Source organism: Pelophylax lessonae (assembly GCF_965119305.1).
Source record: "Pelophylax lessonae genome assembly, chromosome: 2".
In the NCBI taxonomy this organism is placed as follows: domain Eukaryota; kingdom Metazoa; phylum Chordata; class Amphibia; order Anura; family Ranidae; genus Pelophylax; species Pelophylax lessonae.
In genome coordinates this window covers 614,744,743-614,761,625 of record NC_138769.1, presented here as the reverse complement: position 1 = coordinate 614,761,625, position 16,883 = coordinate 614,744,743, and the positions used below count along the sequence as shown (strand labels likewise).

The window sequence follows — 16,883 nt, the reverse complement described above, 5'->3', positions numbered from 1 at the left end:
TTAAAATGTCAGGTTTCTGTGATGTAAATAAAATAAACAAAGATAAATCATTTCAGAACTTTTCCCACCTTTAAATGTGACCTGTAAACTGTAAAACTTAGTTGAACAACAAACTGAAATCTTTTAGGTGGATGGAAGAAAAAATAGGACTAAAAATAAGAATAAAATATGGCTGCATAAGTGTGCACACCCTTAAACTAATACTTTGTTTAAACACCTTTTGATTTTATTCCAGCTCTGTCTTTTTGGGTATAAGTCTATCACCAGCATGGCACTTCTTGACTTTAGGGAGAGTGGGGAGAGTAAAACTAAAAAACTAAAATTCTGTGTTTGCATAAGTGTCCAAACCCTCTTATAACTGGGGATGTAGCTATGTTCAGAATAAGGGAATCACATTTAAACATGTTAAATAGGAGTCAGTACACACCGGCCATCATTTTAAAGTGCTTCTGATTAACTCCAAATAAAGTTTAGCTGTTTTAGTAGGTCTTTCCTAACATTTTCTTAGTCGCATCCTACAGCAAAAACCATGATCCGCAGAGAGCTTCCAAAGCATCAGAGGGATCTCAATGTTAAAAGGTATCATTCAGGAGAAGGGTATAAAAAGAATTTCTCTGTCGCTCATTGACAGACGTAGTCCTCCTTGATATCAACTCGGGTTATACTGCCCTCTACAGGAGTAGGACTAGACAGGAAAGAAAACGTTCTGGCCACACCCTAGGGGCAGTCCCAGAGGGTATATCCTCTCACTTCCTGCTACAGCAAATCAGTTTTTTTCTGTCTAGTTAGGAGTAAGGACCTAGATTCCTTGCTAGGATCTTCGGTCCTGGCAGGATTTTTTTTTAGAATATTCGGTGACCCGAATCTTGGCTTTTCTGCAAAAGGGGGTTGAGCAGAAACTATCCTTGAGCACTATCAAGGGTCAGGTTTCAGCATTAGCAATCTTCTTTCAGAAGCTTTTGGCTACTCATTCCTTGGTGTCCAGGGGGTGCGGCACTTGGCTCCGCCAGTGCGCGCTCCCTTACCACCCTGGGATCTTAATTTGGTGTTTGTCGGTTCTTCAGAAACCTCCCTTTGAAAATATCAGGGAGATTCCCTTGCTTACATTATCCCAGAAGGTGGCCTTCTTGGTGGCTATCACTTCTGCACGCAGGGTGTCAGAACTGGCTGCATTATCATGCCATTCCCCATATCTAGTGGTTCATAGGGATAAGGTAGTTCTTCATCCGAAGCCATCCTTTCTTCCTAAGGTGGTTTCAGATTTTCATCTGAATGAAGATATTGTGCTACCTTCCTTGTGTCCTAAGCCCAATCATCCTCAGGAATATGCGTTGCATTCCTTGGATGTGGTTCGGGCAATCAGGGTATACCTGAAGACTACGGAATCGTTCCGTAAGACGGATTCACTTTTTGTGATCACGGATGGCCCCAGAAAGGGGTTGCCTGCATCTGCCGCGACTATCTCCAAATGGATTAGACAGACGGTGGTACAGGCTTATTCTATTAAGGGTCGGAATCCTAAGTTACCTGTTAAGGCGCACTCCACTCGAGCGCTCAGTACTTCCTGGGCCTACCGCCATCAGGCGTCAGTGGTCCAGGTGTGCAAGGAAGCTACCTGGTCGTCGGTTCATACCTTTACAAAATTTTATAAAGTTGATGTGATGGCATCTGCGGATGCCTCATTTGGCCGCAAGGTTTTGCAGGCCGCAATTTGAGGAGACCGGTGGTCTACCTAGAGGGTTTTTTTCCGTTGGAATTTCAGTTGAGTCTCATCGTGTGATTGATGAGCCTTTAAAACTTCCAGTTGGCACCGGTTGGGCCTTCTACATTGGATTTTGATTTCCATTTTCCCACCCCTCATTTGTGGCACTGCTTTGGGACGTCCCGAGTTGATATTAATCAAGGAGGACTACGTCTGTCAATGAGCGACAGAGAAAAATGGATTTTTGTAAAATCTTACCGTAAAATCCTTTTCTCTTAAGCTCATTGACAGACGTAGTACCCGCCCCTCTGTTTTTGAGTTGGGTTAAATTCTCTAAACACTGCTTTGTGACATAACTGATTTGCTGTAGCAGGAAGTGAGAGGATATACCCTCTGGGACTGCCCCTAGGGTGTGGCCAGAACGTTTTCTTTCCTGTCTAGTCCTACTCCTGTAGAGGGCAGTATAACCCGAGTTGATATTAATCAAGGAGGACTACGTCTGTCAATGAGCTTAAGAGAAAAGGATTTTACGGTAAGATTTTACAAAAATCCATTTTTCCAAGGCATTAGATATACCATGGAACACAGTGACGACAGTCATCATCAAGTGGAGAAAATATGGCACAACAATGACAATACCAAGACTTGGAAGTCCCTCCAAAATTGATGAAAAGATGAGGAAAAAAACTGGTCAGGGAGGCTGCCAAGAGGCCTACAGCAACAATAAAGGGAGCTGCAGGAATATCTGGCAAGTACTGACTGGGTGGTACATGTAACAACAATCTCCCGTATTCTTCAAATGTCTGGGTTATGGGGTAGAGTGGCAAGATGGAGGTCTTTTCTTACGAAGAAAACCATCCAAGCCTGGCTAAATTTTGCAAAAACACATCTGAAGTCTCCCAAAAGCATGTTGGAAAATGTGCTATGGTCTGATGAAACCAAGGTTGAAAGTTTTGGCCATATTTCCAAAAGATATGTTTGGCGCACACTGCACATCACCAAAAACACCATACCCACAGTGAAGCGTGGCGGTGGCAGCATCATGCTTTGGGGGCTTTTTTTTCAGCTGGAACTCAAGAGAGAGGGAATTATGAACAGTTACAAATACCAGTCAATATGGGCACAAAACCTCATGGCTTCTGCTAGAAAGCTGAACATGAGGAGGAACTTCATCTTTCAGCATGACAACGACCAAAAGTATACATTCAGATCAACAAATGAATGGCTTCACCAGAAGAATAACGTTTTGGAATGGCCCAGCCAGAGCCCAGACCTGAATCTGATTTAAAATCTGCGAGGGCTTTGCACAGGAGATGCCCTCGCAATCTGACAGATTTGGAGTATTTTTACAAAGAAGAGTGGGCAAATATTGCCAGATCAAGATGTGACATGATGATGATAGACTCATACCCAAAAAGAGTGCTGTAATAAAATCAAAAGGTACTTCAACAAAGTATTAATTTAAGGGTGTGCACACTTAAGCAACCATATTATTTTTTTTTTTTACTTCCCTCCACCTAAAATATTTCAGTTTGTTGTTCAACTAAGTTGTACAGTTTATAGGTCAAATTTAGAGTTGGAAAAAGTTCTCATTTTATCTTTGTTAATTTTTTTACATTACAGAAACCTGACAATTTAACAGGGGTGTAAACTTTTTATATCCACTGCACCTCATCCCATACTAGAAAAAGGGGAATAGGTTCTGTAGTCCTAAGGCACTTCCTATCTTAGGGTGACAATGCTGCTGCTCTATAAAGTCAGCACTGAATGATGACTTGTCGTCTTCCTTGGGCAGAAAGAATCTCTTGCCAGATTAGAAAGTTAAAATAAAAAATCCTAAGGAAGAAAAAAAAAACCTAATGCAACCACCCATCTAAGAACTGATCAGCTGCGATATATTAAATGTTTGTTTTTAGATTTACAGATTAAAACTAGGACAGTTTTAAGCTCCGAGCCAGTTCACCCAAACTGTCCCCTAATAAGCCCAACAACAGAAGTATATGAAATCATGCCCATCTCCCAAAAAAAGCCTTACTCCCTTCTTTCATGTCCCAGATATTTGAGCTGTCCTTCATTTCAGGGGGCCGTCAAGTGGTGTGCAGCAGTTGTATTGCACAGATGACTGCAGTTAGAGCGTTTTCACTGTTTTTTTCTAGTCTCAAATATCATCATCTATGTAATCCACTATAAAATGAGATGCTGCAGTGTTTTTCTGGCATGTAGGTGAAACTGCTCCAATTAAGTTATACAACATTTTGTGTCTGTCTGATGCTTTGTCAAGCCTAGAGTCACCTAATCTCACAATATGACTCAGGGCTTGAGAGCGGGTCAGACTAATCTCAATTGTTGCAAATTTATATGAAGCTGTTTGATCTACATGCCAGAGAGATGTAATTGTATCTTACCATTATGGCAGGTTACATAAACGTTGCTGATATTTGAGACTAGATTGAAAATGCTATTTCTGAAAACCTCTGTTGTGACCTTATTTGAATTTGTCTAAGTAATGTGCCTGACAGATGTGGCTAATGCACAAGGCGCTATAAGGTGAGAGCTGTATTGTCAGCTTTATCTAGACTTGGTTATAGTGAATTACTGGATATTAAATCTGTGATTTTCTAATTGTGTCCCAGCTCTACTAAAAAGGGAGCAGGGCTATTATATAAATGGGGTACGTTGTTTTGTTTTTTATTAACTCATGGACAGTAAAAAATGTTGTGAACAATAGACTTCCCATAAATTATTCCCTGTTTTTTCTGTACAATACTCACAGCCTTGGCCTTCTTGTATTTCTGTAACTTGTACAGCACATTTTGGTGATAAAGAATATAACCTTTACTCTTTCCTTTCAGGCTTATTCAGCACAGGAAGATCTAGAAAAAACCAAAGAAGAATTAAAAATTGTGATGTCTGCCCCACCACCTCCCCCACCCCCACTTCCTCCACCCCCAGTAGCGCCCGCAGAGAACGAACACGAGCATGACGAACAGGATGAGAACAGCGCTGAGGCTAGCGCAGAACTGTCTAACGATGGTGTGATGAACCATCGCAGTGAGGAGGAAAGACTAACAGAGACACAAAAGAATGAGCGAGTAAAGAAGCAGCTTCAGGTAAGTTGTCCTTTGTTTTAGCCTCTTTTCTATTGAGGCTCAGTAACCAAGACATTTTTTTTCTCAAAGGATGACCAAATGAAATAAGCATGTAACTAAATACTGGACACTGCCAGTAAAATTAATTAGACTACTAAAGGGTACAGTTCTAAAAATAATACTAAATGTCTTTGTTGACTGAGGATTTGAGGCTGGTGCCAAAAACATTCAATGACGCAGGTAGCAGAGTGGACCGCTATCTGCGTCTAGCCAGCGTCCTCTCTGCTGCAGTCCAATCTGTACTCTGCTGAGTTACAGAATATCTATATCTGTTATAAGCAAAGCTTCTGTTACCTGCAATTGTCGAACTCCGGCTGTAACTCAGGATGGAGTGTGTAAGACCACTGCTAACAAACGGGTAACAACGGTCCTCTCTGAAGCCTGCCAACAGATCTGAAGATTTTATGCTGCTGTTAAAGCTAAAAAAATTCACACTGTTGGGATGGCCTGTAATGTCGCTTTAGTCACTGGATTATCATTGGGCGCTAATCTTGGCACTTGGTGAAATGCATTGTTAGCTGCAGGGTAGTGGTCTATTACTTTGGAACCCAGTCCCTGAAGACCCCTTCGGGGGTATGGCCGTTGTGATACGTGAAGCTGGGACTTCATTTGAAGTCCCAGCCCAGCATTGTGGACTGGTAAGACAGGGTCACTCTTTCTCTCTTACCATTATTAAAACAGAGCTATGTTTTGAATTTATTTACCTTACAGTGTAAAACTTTTGAAACTTGGTGCAAATGTTCAACCGCTTAGAGCTCAGTCTTGGTTTGATGACCAGGCATTGCATCACACCACTGGTCACATTTTTTAATGCCATTTACAATTAGAGCACTTATAAGGTATTCAGACACTTTCTCCTGCCCTTTCACCACAAGCATTTATTACAAGATAGTCTACACATTTCAAAGCTGGGCTGGGGATAGAAAGTCAGAGATGCTCCTAAAAGTACTCTTTAATCTTGCATACCCAGCCTTGCAGCCCGCTCTTGCTGCAATTTCAATATGTCAAACTGCAGCGAACTCAGACAAACAACCAACCTGGCCCTGTATTTCAGGATCATGCTGCTACACCGCAATTCCCTTCTGCTCTACTTTTCTGTGTGGATACCCTAAAATATGTAATGAGACACATTTCCAGGATGGCCCTAACCTAGATTCACATGCCCAGAATCTTATGGCTAAAAGCTTGGACAGCTGAACCTGTCTGCAAGAGGCACCTTACCAGGGAAGACATCTGTTTAATGAGACACTTGACTAATTTATCAAAGAGGTTTCAGGTGGGAAAGTTTTACTTCCACAGTGGAAGGTCCCAAAAGCACCTTATTCAGGAGCCCTTAGCTCCTCAAAATGCAGAGCAACTGTCAGGTTTAACCAGGCCTCAACTTAAAAACCATACTTTAGCCTTTTCTTTCAGCAAAAGGCTTGGTCCTCCCAGCCTTCCTCAAAGCTTTTCACAGTGACGGGGTTCCCTCACGCCTAAGAATGGGAGGGCAGCGTCTTATGGTTCACCTCTCTGGGTCACAGATGTTCCAAGCGTGGGTCCAACCAGTGGTTTCCAAAGGGAACAAAATAGACTTGTCCAAGGACAGTCAGATTTGCAAAATGCCCTGAACCACCTCTTGTCCCAGAGATTCATTGTTGCTAGAACCTCCACAAGATGGATTTAGAGGATTTTACTCAAACCTGTTCATGGTGCCAAAGCCCAACAAATTCCTTCAAATTCCAAAATTTTGCATTGATTTGAGACAAGGGGAATACATGGCATCTATAGGCATCTTTGATGTCCACAGATTTCATCTACGTGTTCCCATTTGCCCACCTGATCAGTGCTTTCTGCACTTTGCATTGGCAAACAACCACCACCATTTTATTACACTTCCCTTGTGGCCTATCCTCTGCGGTCAGTGTTCAAAATTATTTTGGCACCTTTGCTTGCCCTGCTTGGAACTCAAGGCATTCAAGCCGGCTATCTAGAGGATCTACTTCTGAAGGGCTCGTCTCCCTTGCAGCTCTCAGAAAATGTTCACAAGACCATTAAGATGCTCCAGGCCTTCAGCTGGGTGTTTGCTTTCAACAAATCTGCCTTGAGCCTTCTCTTCACCTAGAAATTCTTGGGTCTGGTCCTCGATGCATCCCAAGCAAAAGTCTTTCTGGCAGAAAAGTATGTTTGTTTTTTTTTTTTCTAACGGCACATGCTGGAGTCATGAGATCCAATAGGCATTGAAATTCTCCCTAAGCATGCTAGGCCTAATGGTAATCTCCTTCAAAGCAGTACCAATCGTTCAATTCTATTCAAGAACTACCCAACCAAATATCTTGTTGGCCTGGAGCAATGCAGGCTCCTTCTCTTTAGATTTGCCAATTCTCCTGTCAATCCAGTCAAGGAATTCCCTATCTTGGTAGGTCATCACCCCAGTCCTAACGGAAAGGAAGTCCTTCCTTCCCTATCACTGGAAAGTTATCACAAAAGACTTAAGTCAGGCTGGGTAGGAGTGTTCCATTCCCTAACATTTCAAGGAACATGTTCGTTAAAAGAAGCGAAGCTTCCTATCAACATGTTGGAGCTCAGAGCAGTCAGATGGCCCTTCAGCACTGAACCCCCTTATGAAGGGGCACACAATCAATGTGTTGTCATCCAGTGCCACAGCAGTTGATTATATTAACCATCAAGAGTGCGTCAGGGGCCTGACTGCCTTGGAAGAAGCAAAGTAGATCATTCAGAAACTCACTCTCAAGTGATCTCTGCAGTCCATATTCCAAGAGTGGACTCCTGAAAAACAAATTTTCTCTTACAATGGGGGTATTGACTTCCTCTCCTTAGGAGTAGCTAGGCAAAAGACTTGTTAAAACAAAAGCATTACCATAGAAACACCCATGGGGGCCGTCCCACTGGTCCAATACCCCTCCTGCAATAGCCATTCCAACTCAGTTTGTCTTCTGCCTAGTTCAGGAGTAGTCAGGCTTCCCTGTGCTGGGGCTACAGCCTTCTTCTATTTTATACTTTTATTTTCTGAAAATGTCATTTTTTTCTTTGCATTGCTAGCTGTTTATTTTGTCAGATTTTAGTTAGTCGGATCTTCGAATGAAGATGGAGTTTGCAGAGCTGGGAATCGGACTGGTCGTCCTGGTTAGCCAGGACAGAGGATCGGATGGAATCCCAGCCCGCCATCAAGCGTTTAATAGGCTATGTGTTCGCCCTGGCCTCACAAACGACCCATCCCTGTCCAGGGATGCAGCCTTGTGAGGTGGCTACCTCACCGGACACCTGCACGGTTCGTCTGTGCACTCCTGGTGTCCTGCATTTTTGGCTGGCGGCACTCCCCTGCTATCTGAGGGTGGACGGTTTTCCATTTATTATGAGGCACCCCACGCCATCGGGTACAGGTAAGTACACTCTGTGTGGGGCCTCTGTCTGGGCTCGGCAGTCCTCTGTGTCTGTGGTGTCCCCTATGTCTGTGCGTTTTTTGGGCTCCCTGATCCTGGTCCCTGCTGGGGTTTTTCTCCCACAGCCTGCGCTGTGTGGGGTTTGGGGGATCCCTCTCCTGTGTCACTAAGGTGCTTGGAGGTACAGACTAGTGTGGCGACCGTTGCGGTGTTGAAAACCGCCGGTCCGCCATTTTAGGTGTGGGCAGCATGTCTGGCTTCACTGTGGGCGCTTGTATAGCGTTGTGTGTAGTGTATTTTGGCGCCTTACGACGCCATCTTGTGTATGGCAACGATCGTTCCGAGCAACGTCGGTGGCCATTTTGCCAAAGCCTCCCATTTGCTTTGCCTAGGCATCCATGTTTCCTTAGCCTGCAGCCTCTGTTCAGTCTCTGCGGTGCCATCACTTCCTTCCTTTTCCTCAGGAGCGATCATAGGAGCTGGTAACACACTTCTGAGGGCTCTGTCCTGCTGTCCTTTCTTTTTCTCCATTGTGCAATCTTCCTGGCTCGGTTCCACAGTGCATTGTAGCGGTGTGCTGCGGGGTCCACGGCGCTCTTAAAGCGCCAGTACCTCCAAAAAAAAAAAAAATTTGTTTGCAATGGAATCCCAGCACAGCAAATTCCCTCCAGCTTTGGTAGGGGATTCAAGTTCTTCTGAATCCTCTACCCTGACTAATTTGACTGCTGTTGTGGCGACTTTGGTGTCCAAAATGGATGTGCTGATGTCTGAACGTGCTGCTAGAAAAAGGCCTAGGATTTCTTTTTCTTCTAATTCTGAATGTGACATGGTTGCTGTAGGTAGCGTGCCCCCTTCAGGGTCTCGCTCTTCTCAGGACCCGCAAGAGTCTGAGGGGGAGGCGGAGGTTACAGGGGTGGATGATTCCCCCCCCCCCCCCCCCCCCCCGGGACGCCGGAGGAACGCGCGGCTATGGATGCGCTGATTTCTGCCATTAAAGAAACACTACATTGTGTCATCGTTTGGTACACACAGGACCTGTAAGACTGCGCAGGTTTTTCCCTGCCCCGCTGAGTTTCATCACACTGTGAATGAACAATGGCGCAATTTAAAACACACCTTCACGGTGCCTAAGAGGTTTCAACTTCTCTATCATTTTGCGTCGACTACGATTCTCCGGTATTTAGGGATCCTACGGATAGGAGGCTGGAATCGCTTGCCTGCCACACCTATGTGGGGGCGGGTTCCATGCTCAGGCCTATTTTCGCCTCTGTTATGGCCGCTCAGGCTGTGGCGGACTGGAACAAGGTGCTCAGACGCACACTCGTGGCTGATTCTGCCCCACCCACTACTGTGGAGATGGTGGACCAGATTTATCAAGGGGTCATGTATTTGTGTGATGCGGCCTTAAATGAGGCCCCTTTAGCTGCGCGCCTGTCCAGTGTCGCGGTGCTTAACAGTCAGCTGATATGGTTGAAGAGCTGGTCGGCTGACCAGAAATCTAGGAAGGCGGTGGCTCACATTCCCTATGCGGGGTCTCGCCTTTTTGGGGAATCCCTGGATGAATTGGTTAAGGGAGTCACTGGGGGCAAGAGCACTCTGCTGCCCCAGAATCCTAAGGGCAAGTTTTTCCACGGCAAGCGGGGTGCCGCCTTTAAACCTAATCAGGGTTCCTTTCGTGCCTTCAAGTCATAGTACAAGGGGAAACCCTTCAAGGGCCAGGGTGGCCAGAGAAAGCCTTGGGCCGGAAAACAGAAATCCGGCCAAGCTGGTGCGGCAGCTCAGTCCGCCTCTGCCTGAAGGGGCGCCCTCACCCATTTCAGTGGTGGGGGTCATTTGCGCGGTTTCCTCCAACCTTGGCTGCTCCGATTTCAGGACAGGTGGGTTCAGGAAATCGTTCGATCTGGGTACAAGATCGAATTTCTTTCACGGCCGGCGGACAGATTCTTTCCCTCAAATCTTCATTTGACCCCGGGTTGTTACAAGACCTGCATCAAGCGGTGCAGGATCTCCTCGCTCAGGGGGTAATTGTCCCGGTGCCTCATCGGGACAGGTTTCGTGGGTTTTACTCAAATCTGTTCACTGTGCCCAGAAAGGAGGGCAAAGTGCGTCCGATTCTGGACTTGAAATCTCTGAACCACTTTGTGCGCGTTCGCAAATTCCGCATGGAATCGCTCCGCTCGGTGGTGGCCTCTCTGAGCCCGGGAGAATTCCTGGCCTCTATCGATCTGAAGGATGCGTACCTACACATCCCCATATTCGAGGGTCATCAGAGGTACCTCCGATTCGCTATCGCAGAGGAAGACTATCAGTTCGTGGCGTTACCTTTCGGTCTCGCTGCGGCTCCAAGGGTCTTTACCAAAGTGTTGGCGCCTGTTCTGGGACTGCTGCGGGCGCAGGGCATTGCGGTCTTGGGTTATCTGGACGATCTCAAGATCGAGTGCCAGTCAGAGCCTGCTGCGCGATCTGTCCACTACGGTCCAGACGCTTCAGGAGTTTGGTTGGACGATCAACGTTCCGAAGTCGACCTTGTCTCCTTCGGTTCGTCTCCCGTATTTGGGAATGGTTCTGGACTCTGCTCAAGCAAAGGTGTTCTTACCAGAGGACAAACTCCGGACCCTGCAATCCGAGGTCAGGTCCCTCAGGGACAACGAATCCTCGTCACTCAGGACCTGTATGCGGTCTCTGGGGTTGATGGTGTCGGCCTTCGAGGCGATACCATTTGCACAGTTTCACACGCGGTCTCTCCAAGCGGAGATCCTGGCCAGGTGGGACAGACTACCTCAGTCCTTGGACGTGAGAGTGTCTCTGAGCCGCCAAACCAGAATGGATCTCTTGTGGTGGCTTCAGTCCCTGGCTGTGTCGGAAGGAAAATCCTTCCGGCCGTTACTATGGACGGTGATTACCACGGAGGAATCACGGATGCCAGCCTATCAGGTTGGGGTGACGTCCTGGGCAACCTATCTGCCCAGGGCACTTGGTCGGAGGAGGAATTTTGGACATTTTGGAATTGAGAGCGATCAGGCTGTGCCTGCTCCATTGGTCGGATCGTCTTTAGGGCCGTCCTGTGCGGGGGCAGACGGACAATGCCACTGCGGTGGCGTACATCAACCACCAAGGGGGCACCAGGAGTGCCTGGGCGGCCCTGGAAGTGACCAGAATTTTGTCTTGGGCCGAGACTCATGTCCTGGCGATCTCGGCAGTTCACATTCCAGGTGTGGAGAATTGGCAGGCTGATTATGTGAGCCGCCAGACCCTGGACCAGATGGAATGGTCCCTGCACCCGGAGGTATTTCAGATGCTGTGTGCGAAGTGGGGATCCCCGGATGTGGATCTGTTCGCGTCTCGGCTAAACCACAAGGTGGAAAGGTTCGTGGCAAGAACGCGCGATCCTCTGGCAGACGCCTCGGATGCGCTGGTGGTGCCTTGGCATCAGTATCGTCTGATCTATGCCTTTCCTACGATTCAGTTGTTGTCCAGGTTCCTTCGCAGGTTGGCCTCGGAACAAACACTGGTGATTCTGGTGGCGCCGGACTGGCCACGTCAGTCCTGGTCCTGGCCATCGAGCCTCCTTGGCGGCTGCCAATGCGGGAAGATCTGCTGTCTCAGGGTCCGATCTTCCATCCTGCTTTACAGTCACTGGCTTTAACGGCATGGCTGTTGAAAGCCAGGTCCTGAGAGACAGGGGTCTCTCCTCAGAGGTAATTCCTACCTTAAGGCTAGAAAAGCCTCGTCTGGTAAGACTTATTACCGAACTTGGAAAGCTTATTTTGCCTGGTGTGAGTCCAGGGGCTTCTCTCCTCGTTCATACTCGGTTGTGAGAGTGTTGGCTTTCCTCCAATTTGGTGTGGACCAGCGCCTTGCGTTGGCTACGATTAAGGGCCAGGTTTCTGCACTGGCTGTTCTTTTTCAGCGCCCTGTGGCCTCTAATTCTTTGATTCGCACTTTCATTCAAGGTGTGCGTCACTTGGCCCCTCCTAGAAGGGAGCCTCTGCCTCCATGGGACTTGAACTTGGTTCTGTCCATGTTACAACGTTCCCCGTTTGGAAACATCAGGGAAATCTCGTTACCTCTGCTGTCTAAAAAGGTTGCCTTTCTGGTGGCGATCACTTCTGCTCACAGAGTGTCCGAATTGGCGGCCTTGTCCTGCCGCTCCCCTTACCTGGTGGTTCATAGGGATAAGGTGGTCTTGCGACCAAACCCGTCCTTTCTTCCAAAGGTGGTTTCGGATTTTCACCTCAATGAGGACATTCTTACCTTCGCTCTGTGCGAAGGTATCCTAAGGAGATTGCGTTGCATTCTTTGGATGTTGTCAGGGCGATCAGGGTTTACCTGTCGTCGACTGAATCCTTTCGGAAATCTGATTCCCTCTTTGTCCTTCCTGAGGGACCTCTGAAGGGTATGGCTGCGTCTGCGGCGACCATTGCAAAATGGATCAGACAGACAATTGTTCAGGCCTATTCGTTGAGGGAACGGGTACCATCCTTCCCTGTCAAGGCGCACTCTACTAGGTCGGTAAGTGCGTCCTGGGCTTTCCGGCATCAGGCCTTGGTGGCCCAGGTGTGCAAGGCTGCAACTTGGTCGTCAGTGCACACTTTTTCCAAATTCTACAAAATTGATGTTATGGCATCAGCTGATGCCTCCTTTGCGGCAGTCCAGTAGGGGACCCAGATTTTATTGCGGGTCCCTGGCTGTTGGGGTTGTTTACCCCTTGGTTATTTGCTTTCCTGGGTTGTTGCTCCTGTTCAGCCTTTTTTTTTTACCCAGAAGGTTCCCTTGCTGCTCTTGTAAGGTTCCTTTCTCTGATATGGGTACTGCGTTGCCTTTTCTGATGCTTGTGTTTCCCACCCCTCATGTCTACACTGCTTTGGGACATCCCCATTGGTGAAGACTGTGAGTGGGCGGCGACTGTCGGAGGGCGTAAGAGAAAACTGAATTTTTGTAAAATCTTACCGTAAAATTCCTTTCTTTGAGTCCTCCGACAGTGGCCGCCCCCGCCCCTCTTTTGGGTTTCTTATACACTTAACTGCTTTGATACCAAACTGAGTTGGGATGGCTATTGCAGGAGGGGTATTGGACCAGTGGGACGTCCCCCATGGGTGCGTCTATGGTAATGCTTTTGTTTTAACAAGTCTTTTGCCTAGCTACTCCTAAGGAGAGGAAGTCAATACCCCCATTGGTGAAGACTGTATGAGTGGGCGGCGACTGTCGGAGGACTCAGAGAAAGGAATTTTACGGTAAGATTTTACAAAAATTCCGTCATCTCAGCCGCCATCGCCTGGATCAAGGGAAATTGACCCTGCATCCAGAAGTCTTCATTCTAATAATTCAGAAATGGGGTGTTCTGGATGTGGACATCTTGGCTTCCAGTTTTAATAACAGACCGCCTCTGTTGCCAGAACCAGGGATGCTCTAACTTTAGCTTCTGATGGCTTGATAATCCCCTAGTCTTAGTTCAAGATAATTTATGCCTTCCCTCCAGTGCAAATCCTGCCTTGTCTGCTTAAAGCATAGCTCCAGCTGTTTTTGTGTTAATTTAAAGTCAGCAGCTACAAAAACTGTAGCTGCTGACTTTTAATGAACACACACTCACCTGTCCCAGGATCCAGCGATGCGGCCGCCGAAGCCTCGGTTCGCTGCCTCTCCTCTCCGCGGCACCGGCATCACTAGTGTGGGCACCCGGCTTGCAGCTTCACAGTGCATGCGTGAGTTGCACTTGCATGGTGAATTGCGGGGCAATCTTCTGGGACCTGTGATGTGTCCCTGAAGATTGCAGGGAGGGAGGGGGGAGAGGAGAACTTCCACCACTCGAGACACCTAGGCGTCCCGAAGTGGGAGCGGGTACCTGTCAAATCTAGGTACCAGCTCCCCCCCCCAAAAAACAATGACATGCCAAATGTGGCATGTCAGGGGGTCAGGAGCCCTTAAAGTGGAAGTTTCACTTTTGGGTGGAAATCCGCTTTAATAAAATAGAGCAAGAGAGGAAACTTGTGATTCTAATTGCACTAAACTGGCCCAGAAGAACCTGCTACATAGACCTACTCAGACTTCAGCAGACAACCCTTGGCCTCTTCCCAGCAGACCAAATCTACTATTTAAAGGCCATATATTCCATCCTGCCTCTTAGTTTCTGGTTTTAACGCATGGCTGTTGAAAACATGTGTTAAAGGTTAGAGGGCTTTCTGAGTCTGTGATTCCTAACTTGCTAAAAGCAAGAAAAAAAAACCTTTCAGGATAATATATTATTGCACCTAGAAATCATTTTTTCGCCCGGTACGAACATAGGCACTTCAATCCTAGAGTTTACTCTGTGGTACGAACGCCGGCACTTTAATCCTAGAGTTTCCTCAGTACCTTGCATTCTGGTCTTCCTACAGTCAGGGCTTGACCAGAAATTGGCCTCAAGTATGCTAAAAGTTCAGGTCTCGGCCCCTGGCCCCACTGTCCCACCTTGCTTCAGAACCTCTCAGGGATATCCCCCTAGAGCAGGGATCTCCAAACTTTGGCCCTCCAACTGTTGCCAAACTACACAGCATTGTAGAACTCTGACACTCAGACTAAGCATGATGGGAATTGTAGTTCCTGGCCCACTGAAGGTCCATAGTTTGGAGACCCCTGCCCTAGAGGATCTCTCGCGTAGCTTTTATGGAAGCTGTCACCTCTTCCAGATGTGTTTCTTAACTGGCAACCCTTTCCTATACAAAGCCTTTTATTGTTCTTCACAATGACCAGGTTGCCTTACGTCAAGGGCTATCCTTTCTTTCGGAAGTGGCGTTCCACCTCAATGAGGTCATTGTTCTCCCATTCTTACACACTGCTCTGGACATGGTCTGAACTATTAGAGTATACCTCAAGCTTAGTGCTCTGGTCAAATGGACAGCAAATTCCATCTGTCCTATTCTCTGGACCTTGCAAAGGACACCCTATTTCAAAGTTCACTATGCACGATAAATACAAAATCTGATTGCAAAATCCTACATTCTCAAAGATAAATCTCCTCTTAAGCTTCTAAGCCTTCATCCCACCAGATCAGTCTGTTTTGTGGACATTTCTGCACTGAACTTTGGTAGCCTAATTGTGTCTGCCACCTGGTCTTCTCATCATACCTTTTCAAATTTGTACTAGGTTGATATCCAGTCGTCTGCTGATTTTAGCTTTTGACCGCAAGGTTGTCGCAGTGAATGTCTGGGTCTTTTGTCCTTTGTTCTTTTAGCACAGTTCTGTTTTCTCATTGTTCCCCCTCAGCCTTGCTAATTCATTGCTTCGTCCCATGGTCTATGAAAATTCTGCCTGTGTATTGTACTATATGTATTACTGCCGAATTAAAGTGATTGCTAACCCTTACATATACCCAGTGAAGTGATTAGCATCTGGCAAAGCTGTGAGTTTCTGTGGTGAGTTTTTGGAGCAGCACCATTCAATTTGAATAGGTCCCCCTCAGCTCCAAAAATGCACCAAATTTTGGCACTGAGCCAGACGCGTTTGTCATTTCTTTTTTTATAGATACAGTTAACCTGGTTGAAAAGACACAAGTCCATCCAGTTCAACCAACCAGTTTCTTTTTTTGCTGAAATTTCCATGCGTTTTGTCGCACAACATGAGGTGCCATTAAGGAATATTTGCCCGTTGTCTGTTTTCGTTGCGATTCCGGAATCGCAGGCAGAATTGTGCAATTCTGCCCACGATTCCCATACGCTCAGATATGAACGGGGCCTGCTATACAAATATTAACCACTTGCCGCAAAATTACATACCTGTACGTCGTCGTTTTGCTGAAGTGGTTGTATCAGGTTGATGCCTGAAGCTCCGTTTTTTTTAGAGCAGTTGGTTGGCTTTCTTGTAATAACCGATGCCGATAAGCAGCCGCTCGGCTGTTATTCTCCACTGCACTGCCAGGGTCTCCCATGCCACTGGGAGACCCGAGCGGCCAGCCGGCATGTACGCCGGCTGGACGGAAATCCGAACAAAGCCAGAATCTGCTTTATTCGGGCCTCCCATGTAGTAACTCGGAAGCAACATCACACCGTCTCTTCCGGTTTACTTGGCAACCAACGGCGGCAGTTTAAAAAAATCCAAAGTATTCAAAAACGCCGATCTTGCTGTTTTGAATACTTTGAAGTGCGGAGGAGGGTTTGGGGTCTTGTAGAGTACTTGTCAATGCCTATTACTTATGGCAGCAATAAAAGTGATCAGAACTTTTTTTTTTTTAAAGAGACTAAAAAATTAAAATAAAATTAAAAAATGTTTTTTTTTAAAGCGCCCAATCCCTTCGTGCTTGCGTGCCAAATAAAACGCAAATAAGTTGCGCCCGCAAATGTAAACCGTGTTCAAAGCACACGTGAGGTATAACCGCGATCATTAGAGCGAGAGCAATAATTCTAGTGCAAGACCTCCTCTGTAACTCTAAACAGGTAACTGTTAAAAAAAAGTCACCTATGTAGATTTTTAAGCAATGTAGTTTGTCACCATTCCACAAGTGTGTGCAATTTTAAAAAATGACATGTTGGGTGTCTATTTTCTCGGCGTAACATCATCTTTCACATTATACATAAAAATTGGGCTAACTATATGGTTTTGTTTTTTATTAATTGAAGTGCATTTTTTTCCAAACAAAAGTTCAGTTTGAAAGACCGCTACCCAAATACAGTGTGA

At 46.5% G+C, this 16,883-nt stretch overlaps 1 protein-coding gene across 1 annotated transcript in view; it reads left to right on the top strand.

Moving 5' to 3' along the window:
- The window catches only part of RDX (radixin), a 384,898-nt gene that overhangs the window by 355,421 nt on the left and 12,594 nt on the right, over positions 1-16,883 (top strand). Inside the window, exon 13 of the mRNA XM_082244940.1 lies at positions 4,555-4,812. Within this exon, the coding sequence (XP_082101066.1) occupies positions 4,555-4,812 (258 nt within the window). The remainder of the gene's footprint in view (positions 1-4,554; positions 4,813-16,883) is intronic.